Genomic DNA, 22,012 nt, shown 5'->3' on the forward strand with positions numbered 1-22,012 from the left:
GCTCCTCTGTCCATGGGATTTTCCAGGCAAGAGTACTGGAGTGGGTTGCCATACCCTTCCCCAGAGGATATTCCCAATTCAGGGATCAAACCCAGGTCTCCTGCATTGCAGGCAGATTCTTTACCATCTGCGCCACCAGGGGAGCCTTGTGTGACAAACGCAACAGCACAAAGAACTCAGAGAAAAACAAACATACCTTCATATAACATAGAAAAATATCTCAGATGATACAACTATAAGTAGTGCCTATCTTTAGGAAAGGAGTTTGTTGGGTAAAGAATGGCAACCTACTCCAGTATTCTTGCCTGGAGAATCCCAGGGATGGAGGAGCCTAGTGGGCTGCCATCCATGGGGTCACACAGAGTCAGACACGACTGAAGTGACTTAGCAGCAGCAGTAAGTCTTACCTCATCGCAAATGCATGTGTGCCCTTGACGCACACACTCAGACACACATGCTGTTTTCTGACTTGAGACAGGTCCAGAATCCAAGAGTCATTCAGCTTGAAGTGTGCCTAAAGTTGTATTATCAACCATCCCAGTTTGCCTGGGGTGAGTGGGTTTCCTGAGACTAGGAATGGCCTGAGCAAACCAAGATGAATTGATTACCCTAGCCTGAAAAATCCCAGAGGATTTCATCTAGGTCAAAAGGAAAATCTTAATGAAAACTGAAATACACTACACATCATGAAGTTAGGCACCTCTCTGTTGACTTCCATCATGGCTTCGCAGTTGTGGTTTTGTTCTTTCTTAGGGAATGCTTCATACATCACACAGGCCTGTGCTGAAATGTGGTATAAATCTTTTACACAAATTCAAAGTTATATTCACCAAGCTGGATTATATGTATCCCCTCTTCTCTTTCACTAATGTAAATCAAAAGCAAACTATAACTTTCATTTCATTACTAGCATGAAGCACTGTGTTAAGCCTTCGAACATAAAATTAAAATACACTCCTCATTCTCAACAAGCTCACAATGGATTAGATACATAAATATCAATGTTTAACTGTGTTTTTTTGTGACAAGTGTTAAAGTAAAAGATAGTGGCACACAGTTTTAGAACCAGTCTTTAGCAATCTTTTGAGTACTTTTTGTTGCCATTAACAGCCATAGGAAATTCTGCAACCAGAAAAGAAGTGTGGGTACCTAGGTGCCCTAGATGCCAAGGAGAAAAGCATTTCAAGAAGGAAGAAGTGATCACCTGTGTCAGCTGATGCAAATAGGTGAAGTAAGATGACGGCTGAGAAATGACCGTTAGGAAATAACTTCTAAGTGTGCAAGATACTCAGTAAGGTGATAATAAGTAATAACCACCATTTGTTGAGCTTTTTCTGTGTGATACTGTATTAGGTGCTTATTTATATAGTTACCTTTAATCCATAAGGTAGTCTTACATGGTAGGAATTATAATTCTTATTTTATAGATATTAGAAGCCAAGGCTCAGACATTAAGAAACTAGTCCAAAGCCACATAGCTTGTAAATTTTGCGAAAGAGAAATGCAAACCCAAAACTTAAAAGTCTCTGCTCATCATTTGCACTTCTGTTATAAAAGTTGTGTCCACAATTTTTTATATACTTTTAACTTAAAATTTTTTACATTTTTACAGTGTCGTGTTGTTTTCTGCCATACAACAATGCAAGTCAGCCATAATTATCATCCACAATTTTATAACAGAATTGTCGGTTGTTGCTGTTTTAGCTATGCATGTATAAAGTTTAGGATAAGTTAATGCATTATTGTGTGCTTCAAATCTGTATCATAAGAAGCAAAGATAAAAAAATATATATATATATATATATATGTTTCTTTTTTCTGTTACGGCCTGATTCCAAGAAGAAAACTTTGAATTATGGGATTTAAGTAAGGATTCTTTTTTGTATAAACATTTTACAATATAAAAATTGTAGTAATAACAAATCTCTTACAGCAGAATAGTATTAAGATAGGTTTTTTGATAGAGCTGTATGTTTGCAGTTGTTTCATATCTTATCACTCTACATGTTCGACTTTTAAAGCACTCACAACAAAAGTCCGTTTTAAAAGTAAATCTGAGGTATGCAAACTGGCAGATTGCTGTGCTGTGCTGTCCTGTCCACAGCGATGCCTTACATGTTCGATTCTTGGGTTTGCTGCTTTACAGCCACCACAAAATTATCAAGCACCGTGTGTGAGTAAATGGGTCTGCTTTTTTTTTCCTCCCAAAACCAAAATTATACTCTGTTAATTTTCCTAGCATTTAGAAAATTACTCTTACCATTTGTTTTGCCACTTGGTAGTTGAGGTATGAAGTTGACACTGTGTGGTAACCATTCACTAAATTTAGTCCTGCACCATGTGATTTTAATTGCTTTGCCTCAGAAGATAGCATTTAGTATATAATGTTTAGTTGTAAATTTTTTTCTAGAGGAAAAACCCCTGGGCTCAGTGGTAGAAGCTTGTTCAAATCATCCTTTGTTCTCAATTTGTACTTTTTCTTTTTGCTTTATACCATTTCCTCAGATTTACTGCATGCATTTCACAGACTTTTATGGGCCTTCCAGTGATACTATTTAGTTTGCATAATTAGCATCCACAGTAGAATGACTGCTGGGAAAGTTTCATCCAGCGTGTTCAGCACTCACTGCCTATGAATTCGTCTGCTCCTGTAGCTCATCTGTCTCTGCCTAGATGCTGCTATCATTTTACTAACTGACACTGTCATTCTCTCTCTCCTAGATTAGTCCTGCAGGCTTGTATTCAGGTCTTGCTGCCGTCAGATTTGCCCTCCCTGTCCAGTCTATTCTCCATTGAGTAACTAGAGTGATCTTTCCAAAACTCCATTATCAGCCCCATTACCACCAGGGTATCATATAGGCACTTCAAACTCAATAAACCCGAACTTCACATTCTTTCCCTTTGGTTTCCCTTCCCATCTCCCCTCTATCCCTCCCTCCCTTCTTTCCTTCTTAAAAGCAAGCTTACATCTGTTTAAGGAGAGAATGGTCAGAGAGAAGGCAGAAAAATATTTGAAGAAATAATAGCTGAAAGTTTTTCAGATTTGGTGAGTACTATACATAATAGATCCAAGAAACTCAGCCAGCCCCAGGCATTCACATATACCAAAAAAAGAAGAAGAAAAGCTGTACCGGGGTACATCACAAATCAAATGGCTTAATGTCTTTTAATGATAAAGAGAAATTATTAATGTATCCAGAGGAAAAACCACATGTACACAGGAATAGAATGTAGGCGGACTTCTAGTCTCAAAGAGTGCAAGCCAGAAGATGGTGAAACAACATCTTTAAAATGTTAAAGGAAGGGGAAAATAATTCCTGAAAATAACTTGATAGTCCTTGGAGGTATTTGCAATAACATTTGACATGTGTCTGAAGGCAGAAACTTGGACGGGCTTGTTGTTTGATGATTCAGAAATTTTAATCATCTATTTTCATATGGCATTTTACATTTTAAAGGTGTTTAAATTTGGGAGAAAACTTTTCACACTGTTTTGAAATAGCCAAGAGGAGTGGTTTTATCTCCATTTTGCAGGTGAGAAAGCTGAGCTGGTAGTTAACATAACATTTACGGTTCCATAAGATCCAGGACTGTGATCAGCTTTCCTGACTTCCTATTCAGGACCTTCTTCTGTCTACCCGACCTCGTTATTAGCTATGTTTTGCTCAAGAATAATTCCTAAAGTTAGAGACTGTCAGAATAAATAAAATGTATGGAGTGCCTTGAAAGCAGTAATAGGTAATACAGTATTTAGTAATTCTTTTGTATCTTGACAAAATATGTGAAGAAAATAAAATGAAAATCTTTTAAAATCCCAAGGCGTATGAGAAACCATTGCAGTATTTAAACTTGAAATGAATGAGTAGAGGTAGGGAAATTGCTATGATTGTGGAGAAACTTTTAGTTAAAATAATGTTATTTCTGATTTTTTTTAAAGGTAAGAAGTTTGATTATTTTTCATTTTCATATTATATGTGAGCAAAGAACCTTTTGATAACAGGTCAAATTAAAATGTGACAAATTTGTTGAAGAGAAACTTTATTTTCCTCTTGTATTTATACTGCATATAAATTAAATACCATCTTGGCATATTTCATTGTATATAAGGTAGGAAATTAGTTTTGACCTATTGCTAGCAGCAGTCTGGTGGGAAGAATACAGTCCATTATCTTTTTTTTTTTTCCACTAGAATTTCTTCAGATATTCTTTAGAGATGTTTTTCAGATTTTCCTATTAAGGAGGAATTCTGAAAGCTAGCTCTTTATAATAGAATTGGGATTTAAAAGTTAGAATTTGAATGGTGGACAGGGCATAAGTAGGGTAAAGAAGAATATTTCCAGTTATGAGGAATATGAACTCTGACATGCCTTCCCAGAACAGTTGGAATGGTCCTTGATGTAAAGAAACTAAGAAATAATGTAGAGTAGATAGAGTAGGGCACGATAACTGGAGGCCTTGGAAAAAACCACTAGGAGAAGTAGGTGAATGACATGCAGTTACGGGGCTTCCCTGGTGGCTCAGTGGTAAAGAGTCCTGCCAGTGCAGGAGATGCGGATTCAGTCCTTGAGTCTGGAAGATCCCCTGGAGAAGAAAATGGCAACACACTCCAGTATTCTTGCCTGGGAAATCCCATGGACAGAGGAACCTGGTGGCGGGCTACAAGTCGGGGTTGCAAAAAAAAAGCAGACATGACTTAGTGAGTATAAACAGCAACTGAAATTAGAATTTACTTCTGAGATGAGTGAATTGTCTCTTATCCAATTAAGAAAGATGAATTTGGGCACTTCACCTCAGTATTTTCTGTGTATGTTAACACTCACTGCCTTTAAAGAAATGCAAATTAAATGCCAGAATAAGAATTATTTACCTTTATTTTACCTGATTATTTTACCTTTGCTTCTTTTTCTTTTCTAGTCAACTCCTTTACATCTAGCAGCAGGCTACAACCGAGTTCGGATCGTTCAGCTTCTTCTCCAGCATGGTGCTGATGTGCATGCAAAAGACAAAGGGTACGCGTATCTGCTTATTTTCTTGAATGGTGTCCCTCACGGGTCATTTATTACACTTGGTGTTCAACATCAGATACACCAAAGTTTTTGAGCACTAGGCAAAGTCTTACATCCCATTGTTTTATGGCTTGTACAGCATTTTGAGAATGTTCACAGTGATTTGACTTATTTTCATATTCCTACTAATTAAAGATTCGTCTCATAACAGTTTCGTAAATTAGTTTAATTTTACTGTATTCTGTTATTTGCAGTCAAAATTTGTTTCTCTCAATTGCAATTACTATTTTTCAACTCTTAAGTTGTACTTCAGAAAAATAGATGAATCAAAAATTCTGATAACCCAGTAATATGACTATTCTATTTATCAGATATGAAAGGATCATCTTTTATTAATAAGCTAAAATCAGTATACAGTATTTTAATTTTTTTCCTGATGACATCTTGACCATCTAAACTGAGAAAACCTTAAAGATCCTTATGAAGATTGATGTGACAGAGAGGTGTCTGGGAACCAAAAAAAGCAGTATGTCATTTATTTTATAAACAGGTGACTTCTGGAAAACTTTGTACCAGTTTCCTAGCTAATCTTCAGGGACGTGGGAATTGGAGGCTAACACTTCTCCTTATGCCACTTTACCATCTAAAAGATAATTATCTGACTGCCCATGTGATGTGGATTCCTATTACAGTCGGGATGGGTAGTGTGAAGGAAAGGAGCCCCGGAGAAGGCTGGCTTTCACTTTGCCCCTCTCCACATCAGGAAGCAGAGACAAGAAGAAAGAGCTCAGTCCTTGAGACAGTTCTCAGAAGGGGAGTCTGTCATTTCAAATCTGCTCTTTTCGGTGCTCTGTTTCTCTCTTGCCTGCCCCATTCTCTGTACCATATGTACGTGGTATTCCCACAGTACAGGGGCACACATGCGTGATGCTCTTGTACACCTGTGTAATTCTTGAGCACGTCTGAAAGCAAATGGGTGAACCGTAGGTGAGTCCTCAAGAGAAGTACACCCCCAACAAGAGGGTCCTTGATTTATGCAGAGTGACATTTGGATATGCAAGCTATAATAATTTGGATATTGAATTCTTATGTTGGAAATCACCATGAAAGTAAAATAATATGGTAGGAATATTTCAGTTCACTATCAGTTAACATTTATTTTCTGTAAATACTTAACATATAAAGCGTGTAGTTTGTAGTTAGTACATGCACTTCTACCTTTACTTAAAAGCTTTTCTACTCAGTGCTTTAATGATTGACATAAAATAACATAAGTAACGAAAGGTTGGACATTAGTTATGCTTTGTATTCTCTTATTACTCTAAAATATTTTGAATATAATTGTATTGGAATTTGTTAGATTTTTGTTTCTTAGCATTTCTTCGATGAATGACTAAGTTGTTGGACATTACGGTGTCTTAGTTTGCTTTTTTCCATTTAGTGGACTTGTGCCTCTTCATAATGCGTGTTCATATGGACATTATGAAGTCACAGAACTGCTACTAAAGGTAAGAAGAATTAAAGATATTGAATATTGTTTGCCTTTAATTTGTCATGAGTTTACATGGGGATTTTTTTACCAAGCTTTTTAAGAGAACAAAATTGTTTTTTTTTTTTTTTTAATATTCACTATTGCCTTGAAATGTTTAAAGTATTCAGCTTATTTTAAACTGTATTTTAAATGCTGAAATTAAAACAGTTGTTGACATTTCAAAGTGATAACTGCAGTTTACAGTGAAATGAATGTTTTATTTGATTCAGTGAAATGATTCCTGACCATTAACTTTTCTTTTCTCAATTCAGCATGGAGCTTGTGTTAATGCTATGGATCTGTGGCAGTTTACCCCACTTCATGAGGCTGCTTCCAAGAATCGTGTAGAGGTCTGCTCTTTGTTACTTAGCCATGGTGCTGATCCCACTTTAGTCAACTGCCATGGCAAAAGTGCGGTAGACATGGCTCCAACTCCTGAGCTCCGGGAAAGATTAACTTGTATGTATTTATATCCTAAAATCAACACTGCTTTTTGTAAATTAGAATATCTTCTTTTTGTTATTAGGGCTGATGTTTTGTCCAACTTAGATAATGGCCTTGTCTTCTTATATGTAGACTGACTAGTTATTGTCTTTTCTGATTCTTTTCTTTATGAATTCTGTAGGAATCATATATGTACACTATATTTATTTTGTGTTTATTCAAGCTTAATTCTAATTTAGGTGCTCAGGCTCTTTTTTTTTTTTTTTTAAAGACTAAAGAGAATGAGTTCATCAGTAACCATTTATTGAATATTTACTGTATGCCAGAAACTGGAAATGTAGATGTGCACAAACCAGAAAAAAAAAATCTCTAAGCTCACAGGGCTTATATTCTTATACTGTTCGTAATAATAGATGCTATATAACATCATGGAATGCTCACTGCTTCCCAAACCCTGCAAGTTGCACAGTCATGTTGTTATTTGTGTTACAGCCCAAGCACAATCACTAGTCCAAATTTAAATAAGATAATTTTTACGACTTGGTTGAAGTAATTTTCTCAGATATGGATACATCTTACTTATATTTACATATGCGTGTTTTTTATAAATTTTTGTTTTAGAATAGTTTTAGATTTAGAAAACTTAACAATTAATACAGAAAGTTCTCATATGTCTCATACCCAGTTTCCCCCCATAAACATATTAATATGGTACATTTGTCATAATAATGAACCAATACCAATACATTATTAACTAAAGGCTGTAACTCTATTCAGATTTCCTTAGTTTTTACCTAAAGTTCTTTTTCTGCTCCAGGATCCCATTCAGAATTGCTGTTGCGGTTCAGTCACACAGTCGTATCTGACTCTTTGCGACCCCATGGACTACAGCACAGCAGGCTTCCCTGTCCTTCACAGGGAAGTCCTTTTTCTGCTCCAGGATCCCATTCAGAATACTGCATTAAATTTAGTTGTCATATCAAATACTAAGATATATTTAATTCCACCTGTAGGCATTTCAGGTTTAAATTAAAGTAGGTGTCACATACCTAATTTTAAATTTGTCCCACAGTTGATACTGTCTTACATCTAGGATGCTAAGAATCAGATAACTGGATTTAAACACCTGAGAAAACCTTTAAACGATCATTTAAGAAAAAGGCATAGTCAAAATGAAAACATCAATGAAGTTTAAACAGACTGTAAATTTGTTTATGTTAAAACAGGAAGAATTCCTTGCGATTTTGATCTCGTTTAAATGGAAATTCAAACTTATTTTGGTGCCGAAACAGATGACATCCACTAGATTACAGGCCCGCACAAACCAGGTGGTCACTGGGCAGATGTCTTGGCAATGAATCCTTGTGGAAGTGCATTTCGTTCTCTCTCCCACTCATATGACTCTTGTCATAATGTTATCTTCCATTATATAGCTTATTTTTCTATGTGATGTTCTGTCTCCTCACTTTAGTTTTAAATTCTTAGAAAGATCTTTGGTTTTATTATTCTATCTTCTTAGCACCTGCACAGTGCCTTATTACCTAATAAAAATGTGTGGATGGTGTTCATGCTTGGGCTTGTATCTACCTGCCCCCAACCTAGCACAGTACACTGTGCATGCTGTGTGCCCAGCAGGTTTATTGAATTGAATTTAACTTAACTCAAAGTGTATTTATTTTTTAATATATTTTTCTAATTTCTTTCTTTTAGTTTTATACCCCAGACTCGGCTTTATCCCCTGTCACCAATTGACTGTTTTTCCTTCCAGTCATTTTGTAAATACAAGTATTGTCATGGGTTTTTCCATTGTATTTCATTGGTCTCTCTGATTCCAGTGTAAACATTAAAATTTAACCGAGATTTCTATAGTTTTGTAAAGGAAAAAGTTCCCTGATTAGAGTATTTTGCAAGCTTCTCAGTATCTCCTTAAATAAGATTCTACTAATGAAGGAAAGCATTTAACAAAGTTGGAACTTTTCTAACCAGTTCTCATCCTCATGCTCACTGCTTTATGCTACGCAATCACAGTAACAGACTTCATTTCATATGTACTTTATGCCAGGCAATCACAATGACAGACTTCATTTTAAGAAAATTATACAGGAAACAAAACAATATTTTGATCATACCCATCATTACAGCATTTTCTCTATACATTTCTTCTACTCTTTCTTGTTGACTTTTTTATTTGTTGTTTTCATGAAGCCAGATGAATACAATACTGTGGGTTCTGCACATACTGGAGTTGAAAATCCTAAAAGTAGCTTTCATTCTTGTTTCAAAAGGCATTTATAAAGAGAAACTCCTAAAGCGTTCTATAACTGTTAAGTTTTCAAGGTAATTAGGATTTCTGAAGTTTCAAAGTCCTATACTTTGAGGAATTTGGCGATGACAGAGTACCACTAAACACACAGTTATACAAAAATGTTTTCCCCCAAACCTGCCATGACTTATTTTATACATATCAGCATTCGTGCAACAATTATTTATTGGCTACCTGCTGTATGCCAAGCACTGTGGTCAGTGATGGGACCACTGTAGCAGATAAGACAGTGCAATAAGCCCTGTGATAGAAGGCTAAAGGCAAGTGCAGAGGCTTTTAGAAGAACGAATCCTAACAGGGAACATCAGAAAGGCTTATCCAGAGGGTCTGAACTGAGACCCTGAGCAATAAGTAGTAGTTAATACGTGTGTGTGCATGTGTGTGTCTCTGTCTCTCTCTGTCTTACAAGGGAGAAAAGAAAGTGACAGGTGGCCCTCAAAGGAAAGAGAGAAAGGCAAAGAGAAAGAGTTCAATGCCAGGCAGGTGCAAAGGCTTGAACATGAGCAGGCCTGGAATTATGTAACATATTATGTCACATATCATTTACATCTTTTCAGAACAATTTTCAGCTTTTTGTTAACAAGTAGTCTTATCAAAATACACTCCAGTCTTTTAAAATAAAAAGACTATTTGCTTTTAATAAATGAGAATAGTGGATTCTTATTCATGTAGTTAATTTAGAACTCCCTTTTAAAAAGTCTTACTTGCTTATATAAATAATAAATACATAACATTAATTGTTCTTTGAAAATTTTTCAGACTCTGGCACTTCCCCCATAAATCAGTTCTCCTCTCCTCTGTGTTAAGATACAATCATTGTTAATATTTTGGTGAATATTTCTCTAAATGTATTTTTTATATCATTAGTTGTGCTGACAGTAAGGTAGTAGTAATCATACCAAAAAAAATGGGTCAACCTTCCCTTTCTCATTTGCTACCTGAATTTTCATTTAAAAAATATACTCTCATGTCCAATATATAGAGAGCTATCCTTTTGTTTATGAGCTAGAAAGTATTCCAGTGTGTGAAAGTGAAGTCGCTCAGTTGTGTCCGACTCTTTGCGACCCCGTGGACTGTAGCCCACCAGGCTCCTCCATCCATGAGATTTTCCAGGCAAGAATACTAGAGTGAGTTGCCATTTCCTTCTCCAGGGGATCTTCCCGACCCAGGGATCAAACCCAGGTCTCCCACATTGCAGGCAGACGCTTTAACCTCCGAGCCACCAGAGAAGCATATTCCAGTGTATAAGTGTTCACAAATTACTTAAATGGTTTCTATTTGGTGTACATTTAAGTCACTTGATTTAAAACTTTGCTGGAGTGAGTATCTTTATATGTGTATCTGTATGTGAATGCTGAGTAGAAAGCAGTCCTATTTCAGAAATTTTCATTAACCTACACCCTCCTCCTTTGCACTTTTATAATTGTTTTGTCATGTTGTGGCTGTTGCTAAATTAGAGGAATACATAAAATTAATAATTTTCCTACTTTATAATCATGATAATGATTTTTATAGATTTTAAATATTTATGTGTCACCATCATTTCATTAACAGATGAATTTAAAGGTCACTCTTTACTACAAGCAGCCAGAGAAGCAGACCTAGCCAAAGTTAAAAAAACACTTGCTCTGGAAATCATTAATTTCAAACAGCCACAGTCTCATGAAACTGCACTGGTAAGATCTTATTGTTAATCCTTTCCTTGGGTCTGTAACAGTAGTGTAAACTCAAAATATGATTTTAATTTCAGAAACCTTAAGGTAACTTTAGTATCTCAAGTACCAGGAATTTGCATTTTTATATTGGTTGCATTGATTTTTAAATTTGGTTCAGGAGATGATTGCTTTCATGGGTGAGAGAAGAGCCATTTGCTCAACCTTAATTTGAAAATTATTTTTACATTTGCATTTATCCAACCATATTATAACAAACCTTCTTTTGTAGCCAATGTACTCATGAAATACAAAATGTGATTTTTCTCATAGAATCTCCCTTTTCTTGTGGTTGCTAGTTGCTAGATAAATATTATGTTTGCTTTCTACAGAAGATTAAATTACTTTCAAAGGTACTTGCCTCATCCTTTTGAGCAATTGTAGTCAAAGAATTATTATATTCCTTAATGAAATATAGTAAGACTAGGAAATTTTTTGTTCCAGACTGTAACAAATTGTTTCTTTAAACTATTCATCTTTTTTCTGTGGATGTACTTTCAGAAAGATGATTCTGTTTTCTTTGTCAATGATGACAGTAAGTTTCAGGTATAGGACTGGTTGGATTACACCTTAATCCAGAATTTAAGCATAAGGGATGCCTCTATCACAAACCTCTAAATATGCTCCAGTTAACATTCTTAACTTATATCTGGCACAGAAGGGTCAAACTGTAGGCAATACCTGCTGAAAACAACACTGTAAGAGTTACCAAACCAAAATAGGCCAACTGTATGTATGGCTCCCATGCAGGGGTTTAGATACATTCAGGCTACACAGTGTCATGCCAGGACACACTCAAAGCCATGGAATAAACCTGACCTGCTTTTTTAGAGTGTTCATTTTATTGATTAATACATAGTTTTTTACTTTTAAAATTTTAATACAAATATGAAGTGAAGTTAAACACAAAGGTTGTATGAATAGAGGATAAAACAAAATTTCTGAGAATATTTCTCCCTCTGAGCTCCTTCAAGTCTGTTGCCTTCTTACCTGTCCCTGGGCATATGGACTTATTCTCCAATAGTGCTAGGAGTACCTCTGGGGAAGAGCTTGAGAAATACTGACTTTTGTGGCTGACAGCCTACTGAAGGACTGAGTAATTCAGTTATGGATTTTTACAGCTTGGGAGAGGCAGTATTCTGATACCTCAAGTAAATATATACTGGATAATTGCTTATTGGTTAAAGGGAAAGGAATGAAGTCTCTGAATGCTCAACTAAGAGCATAATTTCACCTTGATTTAAAGCCTTATGTTTCATACTCCCAGTGTATTTTGGAGGAATTTCAGTCGTCTCCGTAATGTGAAAATGTATGTTTTGAGACAGCAGTGTAAATAGTCAGCAGGTGCTTTTCAATTCAGAAATCTACTTTTACACAGAAGTTTATTTTATTCACTGTTTTTTCTTTATTTTACAGCACTGTGCTGTGGCCTCGCTGCATCCCAAACGCAAACAAGTGACAGAATTGTTACTTCGAAAAGGAGCAAATGTTAATGAGAAAAATAAAGAGTAAGTGCAGTCGCAGAAGGCATTGCTCTGTAGTTAAAGCGAGAATGCGATACAAGTTAAGAGGTGACCTTTTCCTTTTCTCCTCCACAGTTTCATGACTCCCCTGCACGTTGCAGCAGAGAGAGCCCACAATGATGTCATGGAAGTTCTCCATAAACACGGAGCAAAGGTAAAAGGCACACACCTGAGATAAGGTGCCAGTCTTGGCATTGAGTAGCTAGCTGCACTTAAAGATTATTCCTTTCCTCTCTGATTCTCCTGAAGAAGTTAATCTTATAAAGGACTGTTAACATGTATTTGAATTCACTGATTCTCCTTTAAAGCTGATTTAAATCTGGTTGCTAATAGAGATAATTCCCGGTGTTTTATGTTGTACTTTACTGTCATTCTTCTCTAAAGCAATAAATGTGGTTAGGGTCTTATCATTTGAAATGCACTTCAACTTTACATTATTTTACCTTAATACTGGAATTGATACATTCTGGTAGTCAACATCAATGATGGCTTATCAGAAAATAATTTATGTAAATGATGGGCAAAATATTGCTACTTATTTTAAAGAACATTTGTTCCTTCAAACCAGTAATGATAATTTTTTTCACATAACCTAAATATAAAGAAATTGTAATAACCATTTTTATTAGCATTGTCTGAGTGACATTATCTGCAACTCCATGACTCCCAAGAATTGCTTGAGGAAATTTTGCTTGAAGGAAGCAAGCTAGTTGTTTTTCAGAGGTACTTGAATGTGAAAATTTTTAAATCCTCAACAATTTTTTTTTTTTAACAGCTCAGCTTTTTATTGAATGTGTTACTAAAGAGATTTAGTGAAAAAGACCAAAGCCCATATCATCATCGTACTCTTCAGATTCTTCTCTTTGCTTCTACTTTCTTCTCAGCTAGGGCAGCAGTGATGGATGGGGCAGGACCTCCTGCTGGTCCAGCGCCAGCTACTGGAGCAGGTCCACCAGCCCCCACATTGCAGATGAGGCTCCGGATGTTGACATTGGCCAAACCTTTTGCAAACAAACCTGGCCTGAAAGGCTCAACATTTACACCGGCTGCTTTAGTGAGGGCGTTGATCTTATCCTCCATGACCGTCACCTCATCGTTGTGCAGAGTGAGGGCAGGGTAGATGCAGGCGAGCTCTGAGACGGAGGCCGTGGTGAGGGTGGGTGCTTGGTGGGAGCTGCCGGGCGCGGTGCTAGTTGCTGGATGAAGTGAGGGCCTCACCCCAAAATGGCCTTAGCTTCCTCGGAAGACCGAGAGCCTTAGCAGCAGCTGAGGAAAGAAAGCAAGAGTGTATATTTTAAAACAGGAGTCCCCAGAGTAGGATATAGACACTCTATGGAACATACAAGAGGAGCCACTGGGTGGAGCGGGGAAATACTAGAATTTTTATTTATTGAAAGAGTAATTTATTAACTTATTAAGAACAGAGAAATTAAGATCTACTACTATTTCATACACAGATTGATACTGCCATCAATCTGTGTGTGTGTGTGTGTGTGTGTGTGTGTGGTGGGGGGTTGACAGGGATACACTCACTCATCTGCTCACATCCGACGCAATGTGACACGTTGCACTTTACGTGAGTAGATTTATGGGTATTATTCTAAACGGTAGCATCTTGATAAATACCATTGTTGAAAGTCAGAGGAAACAACCATGACAATCTTACGAAAAGGTTTATCTGGCTATTTCATAAATGAGGATTTTCAGGAATTGACATACTTAGTTGTTTTGCCTTTTTTTTTAATGAAAGTAAGTGAGTTCAAAATTTGCTCATTCTATGGTGACAAATGATTATTACTTGCATGTAGGTACATATTTCAAAAAAAAAAACATAATCAGAACCTTAAAGATCAAAGTTACATATTTTAGAGAAATGAATGAGAAAGTAGCTGCTTTTTAAAAGGAACTTTTAACAAATGAAGAGGTCATTTTGAAAATCAATTTTTAGAAAATATCTGCTGTTTTTTGAGTTTCTTGCCAAAAAATGATGTATGTTTATCAACTAGCTGTCATCTATATAATTTGAAACTGGGCAACAGAATTTTCTAACCTGTTTTAAAATTGTTTTTTTTTTTTAATTTGTTAGGTAGTTTTTGAACCTGTTAATGACATTTTAGTGCAGTACCTTATGATAAATTTGCAAGAATCAAGAAAGATGCAATTTTACTAGCAAAATTCAATTAAAGCCTTAGCATAATTAGTAAATTACATTAAAAATTAAAAATAACCATTGTGATTTAGAAGACTTCGCTAACAATGTACTTTTTCCAGTTGCCCCACATATCTATGTGAAATCTAGCTGTTATTGAAAATGAATCTAGAATCACACCCTCAAATCTACATCACAGTTTTTATAAGATTTTTTAAAGTCTTTTAATTGAGCCAGATGACATTTTGTATGACTGATAATTTCAAATTTTTAAAATATTTTATTGTTTCATCTTTGTAATTTCTCCTTTTATATAAGTTTTATAATACTCATTATATATTAATTTAGCACTGCTTGGTTATAATTTACAGATGAACATAAATGAATATTGATAGGGTTCTCAAAACACATTTTTACTCCTGAAGTGCATGATCCAAAAATTAGTATATCCTTGCTTTAAAAGGACCATTGATGTTTTTAATTAAAGAAGTAGAATGAACTAGAATGAAAGGAGCAGTTCTACAAATTTATTACCTAATTTGAGGGTACAGCTACTGTGTTGTTACATAAATAACGTCTTGTTGCTCTATCAAGCAGAAAATAATAAGCTAAATGGGCTTTCTGCTACTGTTAAGAGCATTGTATGTTTATCTTTGACCTGTTTTTTAAAATATCTGATGGCATTTATAATGTTCTTGAACAACCATGAATAATGCCCTTCATTTTGGGAAAGTATTTGTTGTCTCCCGTGAGTCATTTTATTTCGTGAAGATTCAGTGAGAAATAACATTATTTTATATAACCTATCCTAGTCAGCATTACTCTAGGTCTATGGCTCTAAATCTTTTTCTGCCCTTCATGTTCACAGTACATTCTCATCAATAACGTCACAATTCATCAGTCAGGCATGTGTATAATTTTAAACGCCCTGCCAGTGTTGTAGAATGACTTTTAGACTAGTATATCTTCCCTAGTCCTCCCACTGTAGTTCAACAAAATCGAGAACTCCTGCTACTAAGCACCTTAAATGGAAAAAGAAATTAAGCAGGGTTATGAACCCACAGATACCTATTTCCAACCTCCCATTCATTCATTCCCTGATCTCAAGGCAGACTGCTGTCCCTTAGGGTTGGTTTATCTGGTGACTAGCATTAGTAAAAGCTCACTGTAAAAACCCAGTTGAGCTACTGATGGGCCCTAATGTTTGCCTGCCTGGTGTTCTTTCTGGGGAACTTATGGTTTCAATTTGATTTTTGAACAACTCATTGTTTCCATTTGCTCTAAAAGCACTTTCCCAACAAGCAAGCCTACCCTTGAATTACGATTCAGCTCTCTTAACGCTGCTTCTACCCTTCTGCTGTCTTCACCTCCTCACTGTGGTCCCAGTTCTTAAGCTAAGACTAGTAAATCAGAAACGGCAGAGAATTTGGTAGGGAGATCTAATGCCATTAACTAATTTGTCTTGCGTAAATAGAACTTGGTAATATATGCCAAAACATTCTTTAGAGTAAAGCTTGGGTAATACAAAATTTAGGTTCATTGTGCATGTTAAATTAAGCATATTGTGTACATAACATAAGCAGGTATACTTTTCCGTTTAGAATCTTCCACTTTCTAGTTTTATGACCTTGGACTTAATTTTCCTGAACCTCGGTTGATTCATCAGTGATATATGGGTATTAATACCTCCCCTACAAGGGTGACTGTTGTTGTTTTGTTTTGGTAAAAATTAAATGAGCTTATATATATATATGTTGTATAGTACTTTGCAAACAAACCATACTTTCTTTAATTAGTAGTATGAGTGTTATAATTTTTTCCGTATTTGTCTTTCTAAACTTATATAATATGTATTTCCCCTCATTATCTAAATTTTATATAAGACATATGTGTATAATCACTTTCTAGTTTGTTTTGATCCACTAGTTCACCATTGAGATGTAAAATGATAATGATAATGTTCTGGATACTGTGAGAAATATCAGTTTGAAAGTTAATGCAATTACCAAACTTGAAGCTAATCCTGAACCAGTTTAGTGGCATCAGTAGTGAAGAAGGAAGAGAATGACGAAAGCCATTTGCGAAAGACTATTTGTGAAATACTAAGCTGTATTATTTGAAAGTGAATTGGGTGCTCGAATAGTCTTAGAAAATAGTGGTACAATTAAGGAAGTAAGAAAGCTATGTGTTGGCAATGATTTTGTACTTGGAGTTAATATGATAGGAAGAATAGAAGGACATTAAATAAAACTAGTAGTTGGAAACATAGCCCTGGAGTATGATAGTTTAGGATTAGAAATATTGGGAAGCCTTTGACATAATGATCACACACTGTGGGAATGAGGAAGGTTTCAGGTAGAGAATGTGGAGAGATGAGCTGAGAGTCAAGGAAAGAACCTTTGAGGGTTGCTCATCTTTGTGGAACAGCAGTGGGAAGAGGGGGTTTCCCAGGTGGCTTAGTGGTAAAGAGTCCACCTGCCACTGCAGGAGGCAAAAGAGATGCAGGTCGGATCCCTGCTCGGGAAGATCCCTGAAGAAGGCAGTGGCAACCCACTTTTGTATCCTCATCTGAGAAAATTGCGTGGACAGAGGAGCCTGGTGCGCTACAGTACATGGGATCACAAAGAGTTGGACAGGACTGAGCGTGCACACACACACACACAGCTTTTGAAGGAGATATTCCAAAGGTATAGAGGTAGAAAATTGTATTAATTATGGTTTTGGCAATAAGTACACACTCAAAGTGGGTAATCTGAGGAATATTTAATAAATTATATACAAAGGTATGGGCAAGATTTAGGAAATCAACAGGAATAAGGTAGTACCAGCAGCAAGTGGGAGCTATCGTCATCCCTGGGCCTGAAGGGGCGCAGAAGCGGGGGGCTAGCTAGAGAAGACCGCCTGACAGCATCTGTAGCCTTTGATAAGGGGTAGACCTCATCCACATTCCTCATTCCGCTCCTGCCCACCACCCACTGGCCAAATACAACAGAAAGTTAAAAACAAAAAAGCCATTGCTGTCATCTATACAAGTGATTTTCCCAGGACACGAAGCAGGGTCAAGGATGATATTATGGGTCTGGAGAGGCAAGCAGGCAGTATTCAGCAAAAGGACTAGTAAGGAAATGATGGTTATAAAAGAAAATGGGGTTATTAACCAACTTATTTGAGAAGTCCACTTTTATAGGAGTAAATGTCTGTATCTTAAAAAAAATATTATGTCTACCAACCCCCTACTTTACAAGATTACTGTAAACCGTAAATAAGAGAGACATAAAGATTTTATCTTTTTCTTTATTATTGTTAATCTACTCTGACATTCTGCATTCTATTCCTGCTGCTTTGTCTACTATCATTATTAAGCAGAACCTAAGCCCCAGTTGCATATGGTATTGTTAGTACCTAGAAACAAAAGGTTTAATTCAGAAGTTCTTTTTTTCATATTTGAAAGCACTACTATTTCGTCATTAGTGAGCATCTGTTAAATGTGTGGAACATGAAGAAATTTTTTGATGTTCATGTCTTAATTTGACAGATTTATTTATACTGTATGTAAAAAGAAATTGTGTCAATAGTAATTGGTGTTTAATGGGCTTATTTCTCACATTGAGAGTGATCAAGAATCTTTGCTGTCTTTAGAGAAATGTGTTAGCTTATTATAAGGATTTTATTAATTCTCTTTCAGAGGTGAGTTGATAAACAGATTCTGTCAGCCCAAAAGTATTAAAGTGCTTTTAAAAATGTAGATCCCAAGTAGCTTTTATAGGTCAAATAATATCTGAAGTTTGATCATATCAGAATAAAGTCCCAAGGGGCCAGTGTCTCAGAGACATTTTAGTTACCATTCAGTTAGATTGACTGAATATAGATTAGGCAGAAGTAGAAATCTGGGTTATTACTTCTGTGAGATAACCACAGAGCTAATCCCAAAGAAATGATTTGCAGGAGTTATAGCTGAAATTCACAAAAGATGGAACAATGAATTTGGAAATAACTGTTAGTTTCCTTAGCTGCCATTCTCTCTGTAAATGTCTCTCTCCTTCTGAGACTGCATGAGTTTCTTTTCTCTGCCAGTGTTTGTTCATCTGCTTCATTCTTTTTATAGACTGTATTTTCCTGTTGTACTTCTCTGTGGCCTGAATACGATCTTCACAGCCCTTACTTTATAAACCTTTGGCTTGGAAATATACCACCTGCAGCTGCCATCTCATCTTAGAGATGAGAATGGGAGCGTAAATAAGACTTGAGTTTGTTTAGCACAGCCACGGCATTGGCACCCCGACTCTAATCAGCTATGCTCCACAACTTATTTCTCTGACAGTTAGGGCATGTGGGCAGTGTGAGTACCCCTTTAAGAAAGCAAAGGAAATATGTAACATTAGAATATAATATATCTCTTTTCAGAAAACCTGATTGCTTCTTTTAAAATTCCATGTGGATGTTGAGGTTTACAAATAATACTACTCAAGTGTGGCTAGTAAACACTAACCTAGTTTCCTGTTTCTCAGATTATATTAAAATTTAACTTCCCAGAAAAATTCTATACTCTGTGATGGATTCATAACACATTAAAGGATTAAAGGCCTTTGAGTAAAATATTGATCACTGTAGCAGAACTCTAGCTAAGAATTAAATTGGTAGTCATTTTGTTTATTTCATTCCTCATAGGAGATGCTTTGACCTGTGTACATCCTACCGTGGATTCAGTGGCCTGTAATAATCTGTAAAAACTTAAATTATACTTTTACTGCAGATAAAGTGAGTCAGTTATTTTCAGTATTAAACAATTCTGTTAACACAGGCATTTAGCTTTTTTTTCCTCCAGATTTCTGGGGAAAGAAGAATACATGGTTTTTGGTTAGAGAATGTTTCAGTAGTCTGTTCATTATACAGAACGGTATATCGAAAACTATATTCTTTATCATCAGAATTTACTAATTTGTCATTCTTTTGAGCCATCCATTTACCAACCATTTTCAAACACCCACTATACAAGGCGTTGCACTTATTACTATGAGGTATATAAGGTTGAATTTGATAAAGCTTCTTGTCTTAAGGGACTTAAAATCTAAAAAATGTTCTCAACTAATACAGTCTACTTGAATATCTATTATCAGATTGGAAAGGACAGGTAGATTGTTATTCAGAGGAGAGACCAATTACTTCTATTAGTGGTAGCAGGCTGGGGAGAGAATAGGAGAAATTTCATGAATAAAAAAGAATTTTCACTAGGAATGTCCAGGAATTAGATCTATAGAAATAGTAGTAAATATAGTTGGCATCCCTTTCTTATACTAGTGAGTGGTTGATTTTTGCTCAAGAATACATTTTAAATAATGGCTCAATCAGGAAAGCAAAGGAGTTTGTCAGTCACAAGTTAATGATTAGTTAGTTCAGTAGATAGAATAAGTACTTAGTTCATGGGGAAATAAGGAAAATCTGAAAAGACATACTGGAGCAAGGTCTTAGTAGTCTCAATTGTAGAGTTTGGGGTTTGTTCTTATAATATTTGGAGAGCCATGGGAAATTTTTGAATAGGCAGATGGCATGAGCAAATCTTGCTTCAGGAAGATAAACTTCCTAGGGAACTACTTTCTCTTAGAAAACCAATTACAGAAATGTAGACTTAAGATGTGTGTATGATAGTTGGCATAGTCATTTAGCAATATTCAACAAAATTAGTTTAAGACTTTTATTTTTTAAAAAAGGGGGGATGATGCAGAGTTAATGTTTCTTAAAAAAAATGGAAGTGTTACTTGCTCTGTTGTGTCCAACTCTTTGCGACCCGATGAACTGTAGCCTGCCAGACTCTTCTTCAACCGACTTCTCCAGGCAAGAGTGCTGGAGCGGGTTGCCATTCCCTTCACCAGGGGCTCTTCCCGACCCAGGGATTGAACCCGAGCCTCCTGCGTTGCAGGCAGATTCTTTACCATCAGAGCCACCAGGGAAGCCCAGTGTTTCTTAACTTCAAGCTAAAAAGTTTACAGTATGCCTGCCAGCTGTTCCCTAGGTTGTAGTTTCTGTCTACCAGGATATAGACCTGTTTCAGATTCCTGTCTTAGTCCCTCTATTGTGGATTTTATTTTTACTATTCTTTGCTTTTAATTTCAAAGTGCCCTGATTTGAACAGAAAAAAAAATAGCTAAAATAATATAGCGACCGTTTTCAACTCTCAGATTACTTGAAATCAGATTGGAACATCATCACATGTTCATAGTTAATGTAAAATTGTGTGAGTTCACATTGCTAAGTACAGAAATGTCACAGAATAAGTCATGATGAATTACCACGTGAGTGATGTGGACAAAGATAGCTTAAGCTTAGACAAGAGGTGAACTCAGCTTCACAGTTAGCTGTTAAGACTAGGCTGTTCACACCAACTAGAATTTGGAGAAAGTCCCCTTATCATTTCCTTAGCCTTTGCTTACTGGTTTCCAAAACAGTTTTGGGCATTTTTTAGTCATAATTTTATGTCCTATATGTTTCCAGCCACATATCATTACAGTACTCAATCATTCTCTTTAGGAAAATCTTAAAAGCATAGTCTCTGCTTTTAAACAGCTTACAATATATTAAAACCTGTAGTATCAGGCACAGAGTCTAACATTGGTAAGTACTTAGTAAATGTAGTTGCATCCCTTCCTTATGCTAGGGAGTGGTGATTTTTGCTCAGTATTGCACCCCATGAGTGCATGCCCCAGAGTGAGTGAGAAAGGGGAGAAGTGAGTCTGCGGTTTTCTGTGTTGCACCCAGTTCCACCATGCATATTTATAGAGATAACCACTTCTGACACACAGTGTTTTGTTAATGTTTAAAAATATTCTCTGTACTTCATCTGGTGTTTCGTTGATTTGCTCAGACACTGGAAGTGAAACTGGCTGATGTTGGATTTACTGAGAAACTATATCTGTCTCTACCACTGCATTGTTAAGGTATCTCCAAGGATAATCTTGACCAAAGGCAAATTTTACCTTTTTTTTTTTTTAATTTTTATTTTTACTTTATTTTACTTTACAATACTGTATTGGTTTTGCCATACATTGACATGAATCCACCATGGGTGTACATGAGTTCCCAATCCTGAACCCACCTCCCACCCCATATCATCTCTCTGGATCATCCCCGTGCACCAGCCCCAAGCATCCTGTATCCTGTATCGAACATAGACTGGCGATTCGTTTCTTACATGATAGTATACATGTTTCAGTGCCATTCTCCCAAATCATCCCACCCTCTCCCTCTCCCACAGAGTCCAAAAGTCCGTTCTATACACCTGTGTCTCTTTTGCTGTCTCGCATACAGGGTTATCCTTACCATCTTTCTA

At 36.2% G+C, this 22,012-nt stretch overlaps 1 protein-coding gene and 1 pseudogene across 1 annotated transcript in view; one reads left to right on the plus strand and one right to left on the minus strand.

Annotated features, from left to right (window-relative positions):
• TNKS (tankyrase) overlaps window positions 1–22,012 on the plus strand; it is a 156,018-nt gene that overhangs the window by 93,560 nt on the left and 40,446 nt on the right. Inside the window, exons 6-11 of the mRNA XM_040242882.1 lie at window positions 4,915–5,009; window positions 6,448–6,514; window positions 6,810–6,996; window positions 10,859–10,980; window positions 12,433–12,524; window positions 12,615–12,693. Coding sequence (XP_040098816.1) covers window positions 4,915–5,009; window positions 6,448–6,514; window positions 6,810–6,996; window positions 10,859–10,980; window positions 12,433–12,524; window positions 12,615–12,693 — 642 coding nt within the window. The remainder of the gene's footprint in view (window positions 1–4,914; window positions 5,010–6,447; window positions 6,515–6,809; window positions 6,997–10,858; window positions 10,981–12,432; window positions 12,525–12,614; window positions 12,694–22,012) is intronic.
• LOC120865880 lies at window positions 13,298–17,642 on the minus strand (annotated as a pseudogene).

The sequence above is a fragment of the Oryx dammah genome, unplaced genomic scaffold, assembly GCF_014754425.2.
Source record: "Oryx dammah isolate SB20612 unplaced genomic scaffold, SCBI_Odam_1.1 HiC_scaffold_7, whole genome shotgun sequence".
NCBI classification, from domain to species: domain Eukaryota; kingdom Metazoa; phylum Chordata; class Mammalia; order Artiodactyla; family Bovidae; genus Oryx; species Oryx dammah.